Below are 17,506 nucleotides of genomic sequence, written 5' to 3'. Positions count from 1 at the left end.
AGTTTGGAATGCTGGCCCCGGTTCAGCAGACATGCCCCATCCTGATATATGGGCCACGGTCCACTGACGGCGAGGAAGCACCGTGACTGTTTAAACCAAGATAACTTTAGCATTCAGTTGGCGCATCTCAACACCCCAGAGAGAGAGAGAGAGAGCGAGAGAGAGAGAGAGAGAGAGGGAGAGCGAGAGAGAGAGTGAGAGAGAGTGAGAGAGAGTGAGAGAAAGCGAGAGAGAGTGAGAGAGAGCAAGAGAGAGAGAGCAAGAGAGAGTGCGAGAGAGGGCAAGAGAGAGCGAGAGAGAGAGAGAGAGAGATGCTAAACCGCTATTTAAGTGTATTTAATGTCTCAGCGTCGACTCACTGCAGCGCAGATCACACTCAGAGTGTAAATCTGGCCTCGCTCCTTTGCAGATAATCTCCGTTAATCTCCTTATTTTTACTCCTGAGAACAAGTTTTGAAAAGCTTTTTCTTTTTTTTTGGTGAAATAAAAAGCTTTGCACGTTTTCTCACTTATCATTATGAGGCTTCCAAGTAACAAGAGAAAACGCCTTGTACCCAAAATAGATTTGAAGTGACAAAAAGCACACGAAGGGACACGCTGTTTTCTTTTCACACATATGATGTTTATCTGGTTGTGCTGGAAAGCAAATGCAAGATGCTGATGCGAACCAGGCGGCAGCGTGATTGACCACACGAGTAAAAAGCAGAAGATTAAAGAACGTGGCATGTCTTGCGTTTTTCGACTCGGCATGAGGCTGAACTCATCTCAGTAGTTTCAGCCTGCTTGCTTTCTTCTACCAGATGTTCTTGAGGTGGCTTCATTTATCCAACAAGGAGAGGTTTTAGAAATCGAGAATGTAATTTCCCACACCTATGTGCAGACGTTTTTTTGTGCTCCGTGAATGCACAAGTATGTGTGCTTTCAAATATAAATACCGAATCCTTTTTTGTAATTGTTTCATTGCCGCATTTGTGAAGTGAAGGCACACATATAAGCGTCTCCCTACCTTGACACGTTCTCTCGTTGGTCAGCAGCTTGTAACCTTTTTTGCAGCTGCACTCAAAGCTGCCCACTGTGTTCCGACACACGTGGTCACAACCCCCGTTGTTAAGCCGGCACTCATCAATGTCTGCGAGAGGGAAAACAGCGACAGGAGAGGTCACATATGACAATATGACAAAAGCAGAACTTGCAATTAGAGAGCTATGCAGATACCTGATTAAGTGATGTCCTTATGATTTACCTTGGAATAAATATGACTAAAAAATATCTATCCGCTTTCTGGAATATGGGACAAACATTTGTAATGACAAAAGTTGACAACAAAAATCTAAAATCAGGAAGTGTATTTCATTCCATGCTATAAGAAAAATATTTTCATTTCATTCAGTGAAACAAACAAACAAAAGTTACATTGAAAGTAGGTCATGGCAATAAAGCCATTGTATCCAATAATTTAAAATTTGCGACAATGAGGTTTGACGGCTCATTTTATGATATGACTATTGAACATTTAAAATGGTAATTTATTAAGAATCACATTTAACATGCATGTTTTGACGAAAGGTACATTTCTCAAAGAGGATGCACTTTTTAATGACTAATACTTATAAGTTAATGCTAGGGGAAAAATGCTGGGAAGAAATAAACCGTTTTAAAGCTTGTTTGTTATTAGGAGGAAGAAACCAAATACCAGAAGGGGGGGACCCCCCCAAAAAAGCTTAACATGTTTGGATTTTTGCCATTGTCATTTGCTATGAGCGAATTAACATTAGAATTTGGAATTTATGTCAAGAGTCCATTTTTTTTTTTGTAAGGCCACACAGCCCTAATTGAAAGTATCGTTTTCAGACCCACGTCATTTTTTTAATAAATAAAAAGACATACGCAGGACTGAAAGCCTGGATTCTTAAGACACAAAAATTGGCAGTGTGTTCATGGTACGTCATACTTACATTTAACATGTTATCTCTTTAAGCAGAAAATACTGCAAGCAGAATGCATTTGGCTCTAACGATTGAGCCAGGCCTCCAAATCCTCATTAGCCATCTTCTTCTGATTAGTGGGCACTTTATTTCTTCAGCCAATACCCAATCAATATATCATGTGTCCATCTCTGTCTGGATGGTGTTTTGCCTTGGAACTCATTCGGGTCCATCTTGAATAATTATTCCAAATACGTTTTGATCATCTTTTCCACTCTTCAGAAGTGGCCGACCCACAAGGACCGACGTTTATTTTCCTGCGCTTTCCTCTCAAACCAAACTAACAGCAGAAGATGGACTTTGTTGTTAGTTGTTAGTGTGCGATTCCAAGCTGTAGGAAAAAGATTTTTTTGGACACTGTGTCTTCTCACTGTCTTTGGGTAAAATATTTGTTTCCTCAGTATCCTGATATAATGCTTATTTTATTCTGTTAGCGTTCATATAAATAAGACTTTTTGACTTGGAAAGCTGGTACCGGGACAAAAACTACTGAAACTGAAAGGGAGAGTGCATCTAGAGACTGTTCAAATAATCATCGTTGATAGTCTTGAAAGCGACAATCACTTTGGTTTGTTAGACGAGCTGTGCTTCTCTTTCATCTTGCTCATCTGATTCTCGAGGCACCCAAATGATTGAAACTGGACCGTATTGATTGTTTTAGAAGATGTTTTGCCTCTCATCCGAGAAGGCTTCATCAGTTCAAGCAAGAAGGGTTATTAAGCCTGCACCAGCCTGACTTGCTGTGGAAAGGATAACTTTTCAAACACCGAGTTGGAGGGATTCCACGGACCACGAATGATCATTGTTTAGGAATGCAAAATGACAGCCGTTAAACGCCTCTGTCCATGAACGAGTTGAACTGTTTTCCAAAACTTCATTTGGGTAAAAACTAAGCAGATGGAGCAGAAATTTAGGGGTTAGGCTGAAGGGCTGAATTACTGGGATGTCACAACATTGGCGGAGCTAAGCTTTTTTTCCTTGGGGGGGGGGTGATGGTGGGGCTTAGAAAATAAAACTCTTCAGAAAATTCTGATAAAAATTCAGTGATAAAAATGTTTACTGCGGGGGAACGGGCTAAATGTGGAAATAAATTCCTGGAAAAAAAATAAAAATACTCAAAATTAAATTTTCTGGCTTGGCACCTGGGGGTACAAGCATAGTTCTCAACCGTGTAATTATGGACCACGTTCTGCGCAGTCATGCTGGACCACAAGCAAGCAAGTCTCTAATTGGCCTAAATGTCTTGAAATGTATGCGTGAAGGATTAGAGTTGAGGAAAAACTGTCAAACTATGTCACATGTTACCTAATGAAACCATAAATAGAATCTGCGTCTGTAATAATTTGATCTGGAAACTGGAAGGTCAACTTCCTCGCTACCAATTCAATTAATGAAGTGTCCTTGCTGTGTTCACTGCTGTGATTGATTCAATATGAAGCCATTTGGTTGAAATGCATAATCAAATCCCACACGCCACTAAATGAGTCCAATGAGCGGCTGCATATTAAACACGAGCGAAAAGTCACCTTTGCAGGTCTTGCGGTCCGGCTGCAGCGTGAAGCCGACAGGACAGCTACAGCGAACACCAGTCACTGAATCGTGACACGTGCTATCACAGCCACCATTGTTCACTGCGCAGGTCTCTGCGGGGAAACAGACAACGGCCATCAAAATCAACGATGCTGCCCTGACCTACTTACGTCTCTGAGCCCACTGTTAGATTCAAATAGCTTTTTGTGTCAGAAGAAAAGGAAGAGGAGAAGCACTGAAGAGGTTTTAGTTGTACACAGAAACGACAGAACAGAGTTGGGATGCAGATGCTGAATGATGACGGTGGAGCGATAATGGTTAATAGTAAAAATGCAAATGGTTAGCAATATGCCCTGTTGCAAACACAGCTAAGCCAGGTTTCTGAGGTGGCTCCTGTTTTGGTCTGATTGTAACAAAATCTTCCAGGTGCTTGGGGGAAGAAATAACAATTTCAGCTACCTGGTTGCTGCAGGACCAGGCTGATTGGGGGGGGGCAAGCCCGGGTGGCAGAGTTCGGTGTGACTGGGAATAGCCGGAAACAAATTTCACGGTGATTTCCAGTAACAGCGGAGAAAAAGCATTGTGCCCTCAAAGAAGCCTGAATGTGAGCAAACTTTTGCTTTTTTAAAGTCGTCTAAGGTCAAACAAATGAAAGTAACTCATAACTATTACTTTAATTGGAGGTAACTCCTCATCTACTCTGTTCTTTACTGCTGGTTGGGAAATCAAGCACAGTAATTTCAAATGAGGATCAAACTGGAGCAATTGCTAACATTATTCACCTTCACAAAAACAAACAAAATGCACGGACAAAAAAAAATAAATGCTTAGCTACACGGCACAAGTGATGCATCCAAGCAAAACAGGTGCTTGGCGTGATGTCATTTGATGTTTAATAGGCGTCTCATTGACAACAGATGAAAACATTGCATGTTGTTGCTGAAGGCTGTACATGACACGTCAATATATCAGATACACGCTACATAAAATAAACACCCGACCAAGAACGTCTGACTCAAAAATGAACATTCCAAACAGTTATGAAGCGGGTCGCCCTGCCCTGGGTTTCTCGATAACGAAATCTTCAAGAGAAACAATATCGCATTTTCTTCGCTCTAGTGAGTTGAACATTCTCGTAATCTACTGATAATATTCGGTCGAGTGTCGTAACTGGCTGAATATCCTGATGTGTAACCCGATAGCAGCGGGTAGAGCGGGCCCTCCGGTTGATTCCGCTGCCCTCAACCCTCAGGACAGAGTTCAGCATTGTGGTTTCACATAATTGCAAAATGCTGAGCGGAGACGGTTGGCAGACATGACGATAAGACAGTGTCAGGACATGCCTCTAAAACGCTTAGCCAGACATCTCTAGCAAGAGAGCAAAGAAGTATTTCTGACATTCTGGCTTAGCGAAGATGGGCGAAAAGGCACTCGCAATGGAATGTGTCGGGTTTTGTGAGTTTTGGATGCACACCAGCCACATCAACGGGTCGGGACCTGCAATTAACAACGGGCAGATATTTCCCAATATGTTGGCCTGAAGCTGAGCTGCTGCAGTTTAGATCGCATATAACCCAAAGTCACCTGGGGTAGACCCCCAAGCACCTTGCGACCCTGAACAGGACGGAAAGACAGATCAATCTCGGAGCTGTCGTTAGAGACCACATGATAAGAAATCAAGCTGTTCCTCTGAGGTGCAACATAAAAAGCTAATTACCATCGGCTACGTCTACACACAAAATTAATGTGATAAAGCGAGATACTAAATCAGCCTAGCTTTTTTAATGTTTTCTATTTTCTAGGACAGAAATAGTAGAAAGTAGGGCACAATATCCAGAAATAAATCAGACAACTCAATTGTGAAAAAGTGGTTGTTGATGCGCGTGCGGTGGTAGGAACTTAAACACGCTGTTGTCTCCCATGGCTACCTTGAGCAGTCTGCTCCTCAGAGAGCCTCCTCCCACCGCCCCTGTTGTGATATATTTAAAACATGAGCTTCTTTGATCTGGCAAGACTTTACCCACTCTGAGTTTCATGAGGTCTCCCGTGTTTGCTGTACTTGTTGACTTAAAACATGTGCCACTAATTGGATTGAATTGCCCTTTTTACACTGTAAATATTTAGCTTTTGCTTTTTCACCTTGTTTGCATCATACTTCAAATGGTGCTGCAACTGCTGCTAAAAAATTTTTTTTACATCATCGAAGGGCGTAAGCGTTTTGAGTCGGGCGGGTTTCAATGTAGAGGTAATAAAAAAAAAAATCCAATTAAGTTGGAATGTTGCCTAAAATATAAATAAAAAATAGAATGATTTGTAATTGCTTTTCAACCTATCTTCAACTGAATACGCGACAAAGGTATGAATGCTCAAACTTTGAAGCACAATTTCCCCCAAATGGGCCAAGTTATAAAATGTCTAAGAAAAAAGTCTAGCTCAAACTTGCAATTTAGCGTCCACTAATCAAATCTTTCAATCATCACCTTCAGCTATACCTTTCTGCCATATTAAGTTAATTCCACTTCTACTGCTACACATGGTGTACTTCTTATTATTTCCCCTCCTTTGTTTTGGTGCCAATCATGGACTCATTATTGGCTCCTTCGCCGAAGCTAATAGGCTGTGCTGATGGTATTCGGGGAACACTTAAACTAAGAGTTGGAAATAGCGCAAGCTTCATTTCACTCAGATCACTCAGATCAAAACAAAGAAACGTCTTTAAAGGCATCACATTTAAAAAGATGGGGGGGGGTTGAGCGTGGCAAATTACCCTCCGTGTGAAAACACATCAACCTGGCTTCGAGTATCTCCTCGGTATCTTTTTATAAAGTTTCTGCCGCTTGCGAGAAGAACTGTATTTGCAGCTGTGTTTTTGAAGAGGGTGCGGTTTGACACAGGCAACAGTTGTTATTAAAAAGGGCATTCAGAGAAGAAAGAGGAAGATAGAAGAGGTCAAGGGTCATAGGGATGATGCCCCTCCTGTGGGCCTGATAGTTTTCTGTGAGGTTAGCTTCCTATCCTTCCCCACACCCGTGTACCCCTAGAGAGAGGAGTCAGAGGAACACATATTTACCATTAGGGAACAGCTGTGGGGCTGCCTGGGACTGGACACTCCTCTCCCCTGCATGCACACGCACACCCACGCCCACACACACACATTGCAAAAACACCACTTTAGTCCCGCGTTACACTTGAACCTTGCAGCATTGCTCTTTGTCGTAAATCATCTGAGCTTCACAGCACGTGCACAAAAAAAGGAACATAATGAGGAGGAATTATGTCTTCTGAGCTGGCTCATACAAACGGTGAAAATAACATTTGGCATCTTGAAGATTCTTATTGGCAACAGCAGCGTGACAGAACTACGATTGAAGGTGACATCTCAAGGCAAAAGTGTTATCGCACGGCATGCATGTCATGCAAATAAATGCTTCACACACTTTGGGGGGGAAGTGCATTGTATTTGTTGTTTGATGTGTAAGTTGAGCTGTTTGCTGGGAAGCGAGAGTATCGTGAGCGTGGTCAGACAGAGCGAGGAATGGTTAGTGCTGCAAGCTGAAAGACGAGACGACTTGTGTTTTATGTTTCATTGTGGTGTCAGAAGTTGTTTGTGTTATGCTGTGAATTTCTCAACAATATTAGGTTTATCTGCAGGTACTAGCGTCAGCAAACACGTGCTTTTTATTTGATAGGCTTTGAGGTGGATATTTGGGGCCGCACGCTATTAGACGTGAACATGGAATAAAGCAGTTAGATTAGAGATGGCCAAATGCATGTGGCCTGTGCCCACATTTTCACTGAGTGGCCCCTTGATAATTAATAAATAAATAAATACATACATACATACATACATACATACATACATACATACATACATACATACATACATACATACATACATACATACATACATACATACATACATACATAACTAGAGGTAGGGAAAAGTATTTAATTTTTTTCCTCTATAACAGTGAATGTTTCTTCTTTAATTTCATGCTACCGAAGCAATCACATCTTTAGAAAGTAAGGATCATGGAATCCCAGGTTTTTTTTTTATTTTAAATTTTCAGGGGTGAGACAACTCACGGTTTTTACGTTTTTATAGAAAAATCTCCCAAAGGGCCCAATTTTCCTTCTACATTTCAATAGACATCAATTATATGTGGATTTTTGCTTTTTGTAGGCTTGCAAGCACTTTGACCATTTTTAAATGGTGTTTTTTGAATACATCTGGTTAGGAAGTGCATTTGAAAATGACTTAATGACAACTATCGGCCCTATAATTGCCCAGCCACCAATTACATCAAGCCCACGGAAAGACGATGAAAAAACTGAGAAAAATACGACTGTACACAAATTGGTAGCGATTCAAATTCCCACCAAACGTGCGACGTCCGCTGTATCACCAGATCATGACAGTACTCTATCAGCTGGTCGTGGACCACATTTGTACGTCAACATGACCTCCAAATGACATTCAATTTTCGAACGTCCGGGTCAGGCTCAACAGTGTGTTTGAATGTTTTGTTGTTTTTTTTAAATGCTGCAACATTTTCATGCATACTTTCATGGGACCAGTAATAAAGTGAATGTTTTAAATAATGTTTGTATAAGGAAATGAGGCTATAATTAATTCAAAACCAGCATTCTAACAATTTTTTTTGGGCCGAAATCAGGTAATGTCAGATTGTCTGTCTTTTTATGTCGGCCCATTACAAGGAAACAACTTTGTTTCTATAGCGGCTTGCTCAGTGGGCTGGGATTCAAGTGGCTGTGGAAAAGCAATTGCCCTATCATAATTCTCTGACTTGGATCGGAACAAATCTTCGCTTTTGCGGTCAGACTTGAATGTAATGGAGTATGTGACAGGGAAGTGCGCATGTGTGGTTTGGAGCGCGCTTACCCTTGAGACTTTACTGCCCACATTTATATGTGGTGCCAGATTAAGAGAAAGAAATAAACACTACAAACTATGCACATCCACCTAACCTGCACAACTCCCCCCCTCCGCCACCATCTCAACATGCAACATCCAGAAACAAGTATCAGCAGCCAGGGGGAAAGGGCACACAGCCTGCAGTATGCCAGCATGAACATAAGACCACCTGAAATGAAAGCTAAATGTGTTTACGTTATGGGCAATATGCGTGCGTCTGCATGCTCGATATGCGCTGTATATTTGTGAGGGTATTTGGATAACTTTGTGTGTGTGCGTGTGTGTGTGTGTGTGTGTGTGTCAACTCTTTAGATGACTGAACTCCTGAGCATGTCTGCATCTGCCTGCTATTTGTGAATGTTTATGATTTGCCAACAGCGTGAACATTTCCACATGATGGCCACTCCTTTCTGACATCTGAACCAGCATGGTACACAGACAGTTTATGCAAAAATAAACCTGGCTTTGACGGTTTAAATCAAACATCTGATTGTGGAGTTCGAACTGAGCAAATACTGTATTTCTTAAAGTGCTTGTGTGTGTGTGTGTGGGTGTGTGCGTGTGTGTGTGCGTGCGTGCGTGTGCAGGCAAGAAAAGTGCATGTCTTCCACACCCAGCTGACTTTAAAAAGACAAACAAACGACGACTCCGGTTGAGACACAATGGGATCAAGAACACTTACAAGCTGAGCAGGATTTGGTGTATTAGCAAAATGGATATAGAGACACCACACAAAAAAAAACATGTCAGAAAGACATCTAAAAGACAACGATGGACGACATGTATCTGAATTTTGCAAATGCTCACCGATGAAATAAAATATTTGAAATTGGATGTGATAGGCATTTTTCATCCTATTTTCTTATTTGGAGTGAAAAATATCAGTAAAACTTGCATATTACAGGCAAGAAATTCTGTTATGTAAGAAAAGAAAATAATTGGTGAAATACTAATACTAAACACGATGTTGAATGAAATTAACTAAAAACTAATTTGGATTTTTTTTTTTTGATGACTTCTACCAGAGCGACGAAGCAAACAGTTTCATCCTTATTCAAGAGTTATTCGTATGTATGAAAACAAGTTACCAAACCACACACACTGTGCAGGATACGCATAATATTACGCAACTGGTAAACTGGCAGATAACTTCTAAAAAGACAGTAGACATGACCTGAAGGCCAATGTCTGCCACAGAACCCACAGTCAGCATTTCATGAAACAAAATGCAAATACCCAACCTTGCCTGACATAAGCTAAGGCGCACACTTATAACAACGTGGGCAGGATCAACCTATGCTTTGACTTATTATTATCATTCAGTACAACAATTTGCATTGACTGCTGAGTGCTTGCTTTTTTTAAATTCCATCGTATTTAAACAGGAATCAATTTATTCCTTGAAACTAAACGTTATGTAATTGGTGCTACGCTTAAAATATCTATTAAAAAAAGTCTTGCTCTTTGGCTGGTGCTAACATTGGTTTTCGCTATCTTAAAATTAGCAGTAAATGAAAGAACTTTTTTTTTAACTTGGTGTGTAAAAAGGTTAGTTTTTAAATGCAAAACGCACTTATCAAGATGTTTTTCTTGTTTTTAGGTAAAAAAATAAGAACAATTTCAGAAACAAATCAAATCTATTTCCTTAGGAATGGTATTTGTGAAATTCAAATGATCATCATTGCCCAAGGTTATAGCAAACTTTGAATTTGGTCAAATTTACCATAATTTGAAGAAATGTATTCATTTAAAAACAAACAAAAAACATTTACTGTGTATGCTAAAGGGATGCGGTTACTACACAGTAGAAACACAGTTGCGTCATCACTTAGTAGCTCATCGGGGGTTCATCTGGCAGCGTGTTTTTGTTACCTGAGGTTTCATTAACTAATAGCGTGTCGAAGAAATGTGGAGTCTGACTCTGACGGGTAATCTGATCTTTAACAAACTGCTTTCTTCCTATTTGCTCTCATGTGCTTTTCTTTGGAAATGGCCTGGATAAGATGTACAATTAGGTTGTGGTCAACATTGTGGCATCCCGTTGGCCTCTCAATAATGGAAGCTTGGTTGACCAGAGCTTGACGTAAATGTGGCCTCTATGGGATTTGTGGTAGTAAGGAGGATCAGCCGCTCGCCAAACCGAGCTCCCAACTTAAACACCTTCCAAAATCAATCAATCATCACAACAACCTTTTCTGGAATAGTGGCATCAAATTTTGGCAATGTCCTCAAACTTCTGAACGGGAATCAATGTTCGACCCAACATAAACACAGGCCATAAGAATCGCATAGTAGTACCTACCGTAAGTAGGTGTTTCTATTGCATTCACAAGCCTTGGATTAACAAATGAAGATAATAAGAACCATCCTATGCTTTAATTTATTATCATCATAAAATCGAATGCTTGTGCAAATTCCACAAGGCCAACCGTAAAAACCACACGAAGGCCTGCGCTTTGACTGCTCTGCACCCGAAGGTTCCATCTGATATAAAACTGCCCTTTGGAGTGGTTCAATATGCTCTGGGAGCCGAATGATTTTTACTCAACGTAAGTCAACTGAGGCAAACACTGATAAATGCCAATGGAAGGTTAGGTCAGGTGTATGAGTTAATCCCCAACGGGCAGCAGCGGAGGAATTGACCCGGGAACTAAGAGCGGGTGTGTGTCTGTCTGTCTGTCTGTCTGCATGGCTTCAGAGCTGACCAGCAAAGAGGAGGAAGAGGAGGAAGAGGAAGAGAAGCCAAAGCAGATGCAGGAAGTGAGAGGTTATTGGAGCAGCAGCAAAGGGAAATGCACAGCCGGTGGTAGCCTTTTACCCTTGCATGTCACACATCAGGAGAAAAGGCTCACAGCTATTACGGCCTGTATTTCAAGTCATCACAATACACTCAAATCTAACAAAAAATGAATTTACTTGAGGGCATGTGATACTGACTAATTTGGGATTCTACTCTATTTTCTTCCTGTTATTTTTTTTTTTTTTGCAAAAAGGTGTTAAGACTTACCAACACAAGTCTTCCCATCCGTGTGCAGGACAAACTTCATGTGGCACGAACACTTGGGGCCATGGTCTGTTTCCTCACAGATGTGCTGGCAACCGCCATTCCCATAGTTGCACGTCACTAGCAAAGAGCACACAATAAATTTGAAAATGATCTGTTGGAGATGTGTGCGGTCTGGTAATGTTCCATGACCTCCTTGTGGCACGGCTGTCATATATGTGGTGTGAGGGCAACGCCGCAGATGCGTTGTACATTTTTAATGACACGCTGCAGAGACTTCCAGTCCTTTACGGTACAGTTCCCATAGCAGACTGATTGAGTTGGTCAGGATGCTTTCCCACTGTGCCTCTGTAGAAGTTGCTCAAGAGTAAGCATCTTCTCAGCCATCTTCAATAATGTGGCATCTTCTACAGGAATAATGAGGCCAAAACATTTGATGTTTTGGTGGATGGTTGGGTAACATATCACGCAAGGTCACATCTGAAGTCAAGTTTCAGAAGTCACACTTACATTTATAATCTTAATTACAACAAGAATTTCACTTTTAACAAGATCTGCAAGTGTGAAGTGGAATAACCTCACAAGGTGGAATTACCTCACAAGAATAACTTGTGATCATAACAGCGGTTCATTTTGCCCCATTTCCTGAACACGGCAAATCAGCGAGGTTTCCCTTGAGATGTATGAGAGGCGGATGTTTGTTGTTCTACGTGTGTGTACACATTGACGACTTTGCCATTTTTTTTTTTCCAAGTCCACATTTCTGCGCTGGCTGCTGAAGGAAGCCTCGGCTTTGGCACTTTTAACACACCTGTGATGACAGAGTGAAAAAGAGCACCAAGCAGCTCAGGCTTCCACCGCCATCCTGTCTCCACTCGACCATCCCAGCCCCTTTTGCCCTTTTCCTGGGCTGTCACAGAAAAACTATAGAATAACACTTCTCCAATCCTTGTCCAAACACAGACAAATCCCCCATCAACCGTGGCCCCGGTTCTGACAGGATGATCTTGGTTGCACAGCAACAGGAAGTGCGCGCTGTCCGTCAGAGCGGTCCCCTTGGCGTAACCTCCACACTTGCCCAGGTTGTGTAAATGAGCATTCCCGATTTGACAAACATGCTTTTCTTGATGAGGATCATTTAGTAGATTAGTTCCTAGCTGCTAATGTAATATAAATGTCTTCTTTGAATCGGCCCTGGAGGTATGTGTGGAATGAGAGCAATTATCCATCATCGGCAGATTTCCAACGCCTTTCACCTTCTCCTGAGGAGCCTATAAATCCTTCCCCTGTTTCATGCATGTGCGTGTGTGTGCGTGCGTGTGAGTTCTGCCTTACATTTGCAGTCCTTCATGTTACGCGTCAGCTGGAATCCAGGTCGACATTCGCAGGAGATGCCACCCTTCTGTGTTTCCCTGCAGATGTGTGCGCAGCCATGATTCTTGTCCATGCAGGTGGGTCCCTCCTTTGTTCCTTCTGGTCGCACTGGGAAGCAAAAGTGGAGAGCTTTTTAACTCTTCCACAGATTTCACGCTGCTTTGCATGACTTACAACAAGCTCGGTTTCAAATGTTCAGGGTTGGTGAGCGGGGTAAAAAATGTTCACATAGCCGTCACAAGCGCTAAAATCACATCTATGCCTACTGTTGGTGACTGACGTGCAGAGCAGACCTTTGCTCAGCTCCAAACACTTGTTAGAACATGCTCGCTTGTTTCAGGCTATTAAAAGAAGGATGCCTACAGAAAGAGGATAAAACTCTCATCAGGAGCTGATTCTGTACACCATGAAGGAAAGAAAGGAGAAAGAAAGTGCAAACAGAGAACAAATAAGACTATATAAGGGTTTCAAGGTATATGTTTATATGTCAACTGGTTTTCAAATCAGAGGCTAGCGAAAACCAGTAAAATATTTTGAAAAGATGAATGGCAACAAAATTGCTAGCAATATGTCTTTTTTTTTTTTTTTTTTTAAAGTTAAGACAATTTGCAATTTTAGTATTTACACATGAAATTGACACATACTGTTTTTGCAGGCCACATAAAATGATGTGGCAGGCCGTATCTGTCCCCCGGGCCTTGAGTTTGACACCAGTGGCATGTGGTCATATTTTTGTTTCACAAAACTCTTGCGTTAGCTCCCTGTGATTAACCTCTTAAAAATGCTTCACAAAATTAAAAAGTTGAAAATTAAAAAGCTGATCCTCAAATGAATTGATTCGCAAAAGTAGTCAGCGATGAAAAAAATGTATACGCTTTGAGGCTTGACCATTGCATACATGGCATACGTATAAGCAGCAGAATATTTCTGTGATTGCATGTGCACACTTCTGCAAATGTGATTGTTGAAGGGGGGAAAGATGAGTCCCCCCCCCCCCCCCCCCCCCCCCCCCCCACCACCACCACCACCACCACCACCACCACCACTCGGAACCTTCATGTACACAAGTTCTCTCAACATCCTTGGCTGGAGAAGACCGATATTGCATGTATTTGTTGCAAAACCTCAGTGCCACCACTGACAGAGTGACAAACCCCAGCTCCCCTGCTCATTAAAAAACAAACAAATCTCATCTGCTTCTCTTTCTCTTGTGGTGCACAAGGGAGACGGTGAGCACCAAGACATCTCTATTAATGTCTCATTAAATACGCTGTCGCTCCGAAGGGCATTTGGAGGGGCATTTGGAGGGCTGACTTCCATAATAAACCAACATTTTCCTATGATTTTAATAATTTCCACATGTGCATTGTAACCTTTTAAAGCTTGTATAACCTTGTGTGTTGTTACCCTTGAGACTCGCGTGTGCTTGTCGTACACTTTCCGACTCGGGGGCTACAACGGGAGAACGATCTCAGCATGCCGGAAACAGGCCTAATTGCATATTTATAGACTCTAGCTACCAGAACCTGCGTTAACTCTGGTCTCCTGGTTTATGCAACCTGACTCGATAAGACGCTGACTATGTGAGTCAGAAGTGCTTCCGTTTGAAACGGCGCACATTTTCAAGCAGTTTCATTGATGAGGATTCCAAAAATATCTGACAGGTACTAGCCCGCTTTTCAAAACCTTTTCATTTGGGTACCGGTTGCAGTAATGCAGTATGATAGTTTGGTTGTGTGATGTGGCGCTAGTTATGCCCCTGTCCATTGACTGGTTGTCAGAGTTCTCACTTCCATGTCGACAATGAAGCCGAACTCATTTTCAGCCCTGGAGTTTTATGGCTCGGACCCGCCAACTTTAGTTTATGTTTTAATGATAAAAATATTTCCACATTCCCTCCAATATTGATGATAGTTTTGTATTTATATTGTATTTCATCGGAAATGTGAAAACAGAATGTACTTGGGTTTGATTGATTTGTTGATTGGAATGTAAGAATATATTGAAACAAAAACTAAAGCAAAAAAATACCATCTACTGTGATTTATGACAAAGGAAGGTATTTAATTTCAAGTTTGTATTGTTTGTTCCAGTATGAATTCAAAATGTAGCACTGTACCACGTCACCGTTATCGCCTATGCCTAATTTATTAGCAAGTCACATTCGGTTGTGTTTCTATGGTGATGCCGCTATCACTTATGTTCATTCGTCCAAAAATATCATGAAGGACTGAGCCAAAATAGACTATGCAATGGTTGAAATAAATAAATAATAATAAAAAAATCATCCATTTCTGTGTCAACAACATTGAAATAATTCATGTTATTACCGTAATTTCCGGACTATAAGACGCTACTTTTTGCTCAAGTTTTGAACCCTGCGGCTTGTCGTCTGGTGCGCCGTATCTATGGATTTTTCGTGATTTTTGTGATGACTTGATCACTTATACACTTGTAAAAAGGCTGTGGACCGCTGTTGTGCGGCACCGTTTTGCTGGGCGGAGGGATAGGTGACACAGTCACTGGGGAGAAGAGTGGTGTGTGATCGCATGTCCATCCGCCAGGCAAATAGTGCCATATAATTGACACAAAGAAGAGACAGAACGAGATCAAGACGGACATTACTGAAGAAAGGAAGCTTTTATACACAAACCGTCATTATGGGGGACAAAAGAAATGCACATGATGCCGCTTTTAAGTTAAAGGCAGTCGATTTGGCTCTTACCGTAGGAACTACAGCTGCTCATGCACTGAAGAGGTTTCTTCCGGTCACTAGGGGGCACTGGGCTATTGTTGATGACATCTTGTTGCGTCACCCTTTTCTTTCTTTATTTCCTGGTCACGTCTACTCTGGAGCTATACGTGCAGCTCGCTAGTTTAATGTAACTTAGCGCTTTGTGCGTGAATAAAATTAGCATGAACAGATGGAAAATGGAAAATGATAGAAGAAATGCATAAAAGCGACAACGAAAGAGAGACTGAGAAAGTGTGTGGTGAAGTATATCTGACGCTATTTCAATCGGACACTGAGGAGGAAGACATCAATGGTTTCAGTGCACAGAAGGAAGATGAAGACGGCTCTCAGTGACTTTTACTGGTATATTTTTTTAACCAGCCCTGTTAGTGCTGTGCTACCGTGTTGCTGCTTTGTTACCACCGCGTCTCAGTGACCTTTATCGGTATGTTTTTTTTTTTTATCCAGCCCTATTAGTGCTGTGTTACTTCCATGTTGCTACTGCATTACTGCCGCGTCACAGGCAGTGTTTGGAAAGAAATGTTAAGGTATGTTATTTGAACTTTAAAAAGGCTTTCTGTGTGCCGTCTTTCTTTGTAAATAACTCGCGTGCACATGCGGCTTTTAGTACGGTGCGGCTTATTTATGAATAAAAAAAATATTCGCCTAATTTTTGCTCGTGCAGTTTATAATCAGGTGCATCTTATAGTCCAGAAATTACGGTAATTGCTTTTAAATTTGTCGAGCCTATTAAGTACGGTAGAGAAAGTGCTTATACGCCAACTTATGTGAATCATGTTGGAGGTAAGGAGGGTGAGACATTCAGTGCTCTCTTTCCTCATCTATGCCTCTTCTAAAGACCCAGAGTGAAAGAAAACGAGCGCAAAATCCATGAACCCACCGTAGGGTTCAATTTCTATCCGAGTAACCCCACCGGACTGAAAATTACTTACTGAAGCTCTATTATGCATCCCAAAACTCACACCAACTCATCATCATTTTTATACAGCCTCGCTAGCCGAATGCTACAGACCCATCCATCAATAACATGCCGGTCCGAGGCCAGAACCGAGGCCTTCCTCTCTCCGAGGACCAATAAAAGTCACAGTGTTGACACAATGGACCTTTTCTCTGGGCCAAGCACAGCTATCATCCACAGTGTGCCGTTCTCTCGAACTGGCTCGGGGTTTTTTATCATTACTAAATGATGGGAAGCAGAAAGAAAAACAACCCTTAATATGAATACGGATGGGAAAGTGAAAGGGAAAAATAACTCAAGATATGAACCGCATTCCATTAAAGCAACATGTTTGCCCATACACAATGGGAAACTCATAAAGCTCAGACCTTTTAATAAACAGACAAAGGCACGATTTACAAGTCCGACAAGTTAAGATTGAACGGAAACAAGCAGCGGGGAAGCAAGAGCGTGACATCTCATGTAAATAAATGAGAACGCTGCAATTAGGCGTAAAAACAAGTGGGAGCTTTCCCTCAGGAACTTCTTTCTCCCCAGGACAAGTCGTGACCTCTGAACCTGAAGCGCTACTCAAAGCTAATAAATTCCTTTCATGTAGCTTATGGCGCGGCTCCTCCATCTCCTTGGAAATGTTGGAAATGTTCTGATCCTGATGAATGGGACTCTCAGATCAAACTAGCATAGCACATCTTTGTATGTACACCTCTGCCAATCAATATGTTATTTGTAAAAACACAAACTGTGAGACTCAGTGGTGCCGTTCTTGCTCGGATTCAACCCAAATTTTTATTCATATACATACATTTTCTCTCTCTCATATTGCTTGGTATATAAGCTCACTCAGAAGCTGAATCAACAGATCTTGGAACAAAGGACGGCAAACGTTTTTGAAGTTGGCGCTGCCAGCTCTGTTCAAACCTGAGAACCACATAGTCGAGAGACTGAAACAATGGCTCTGAAGTAG

The 17,506-nt window shown here is 41.6% G+C and overlaps 1 protein-coding gene across 4 annotated transcripts in view; it reads right to left on the bottom strand.

Annotated features, from left to right (window-relative positions):
* LOC148402176 (signal peptide, CUB and EGF-like domain-containing protein 3) overlaps positions 1–17,506 on the bottom strand; it is a 60,323-nt gene that overhangs the window by 12,767 nt on the left and 30,050 nt on the right. For 2 of the 4 annotated variants that reach the window (XM_088363206.1, XM_088363214.1), the window contains exons 5-9: positions 12,791–12,937; positions 11,460–11,575; positions 6,586–6,658; positions 3,512–3,628; positions 1,007–1,129 (exon numbers count right to left, since the gene is read on the bottom strand). In XM_088363206.1, coding sequence (XP_088219332.1) covers positions 1,007–1,129; positions 3,512–3,628; positions 6,586–6,658; positions 11,460–11,575; positions 12,791–12,937 — 576 coding nt within the window. Of the gene's footprint in view, positions 1–1,006; positions 1,130–3,511; positions 3,629–6,585; positions 6,659–11,458; positions 11,576–12,790; positions 12,938–17,506 lie in introns of all 4 variants that reach the window. The other 2 variants (XM_088363223.1, XM_088363230.1) reach the window with 2 other exon arrangements.

This window comes from Syngnathus floridae, chromosome 2, assembly GCF_059516105.1.
Source record: "Syngnathus floridae isolate MCC-2025c chromosome 2, RoL_Sflo_1.0, whole genome shotgun sequence".
Classification (NCBI taxonomy): domain Eukaryota; kingdom Metazoa; phylum Chordata; class Actinopteri; order Syngnathiformes; family Syngnathidae; genus Syngnathus; species Syngnathus floridae.
The sequence above is the reverse complement of the archived record's forward strand: the minus strand, read 5'-3'. Positions and strand labels throughout refer to the sequence as shown.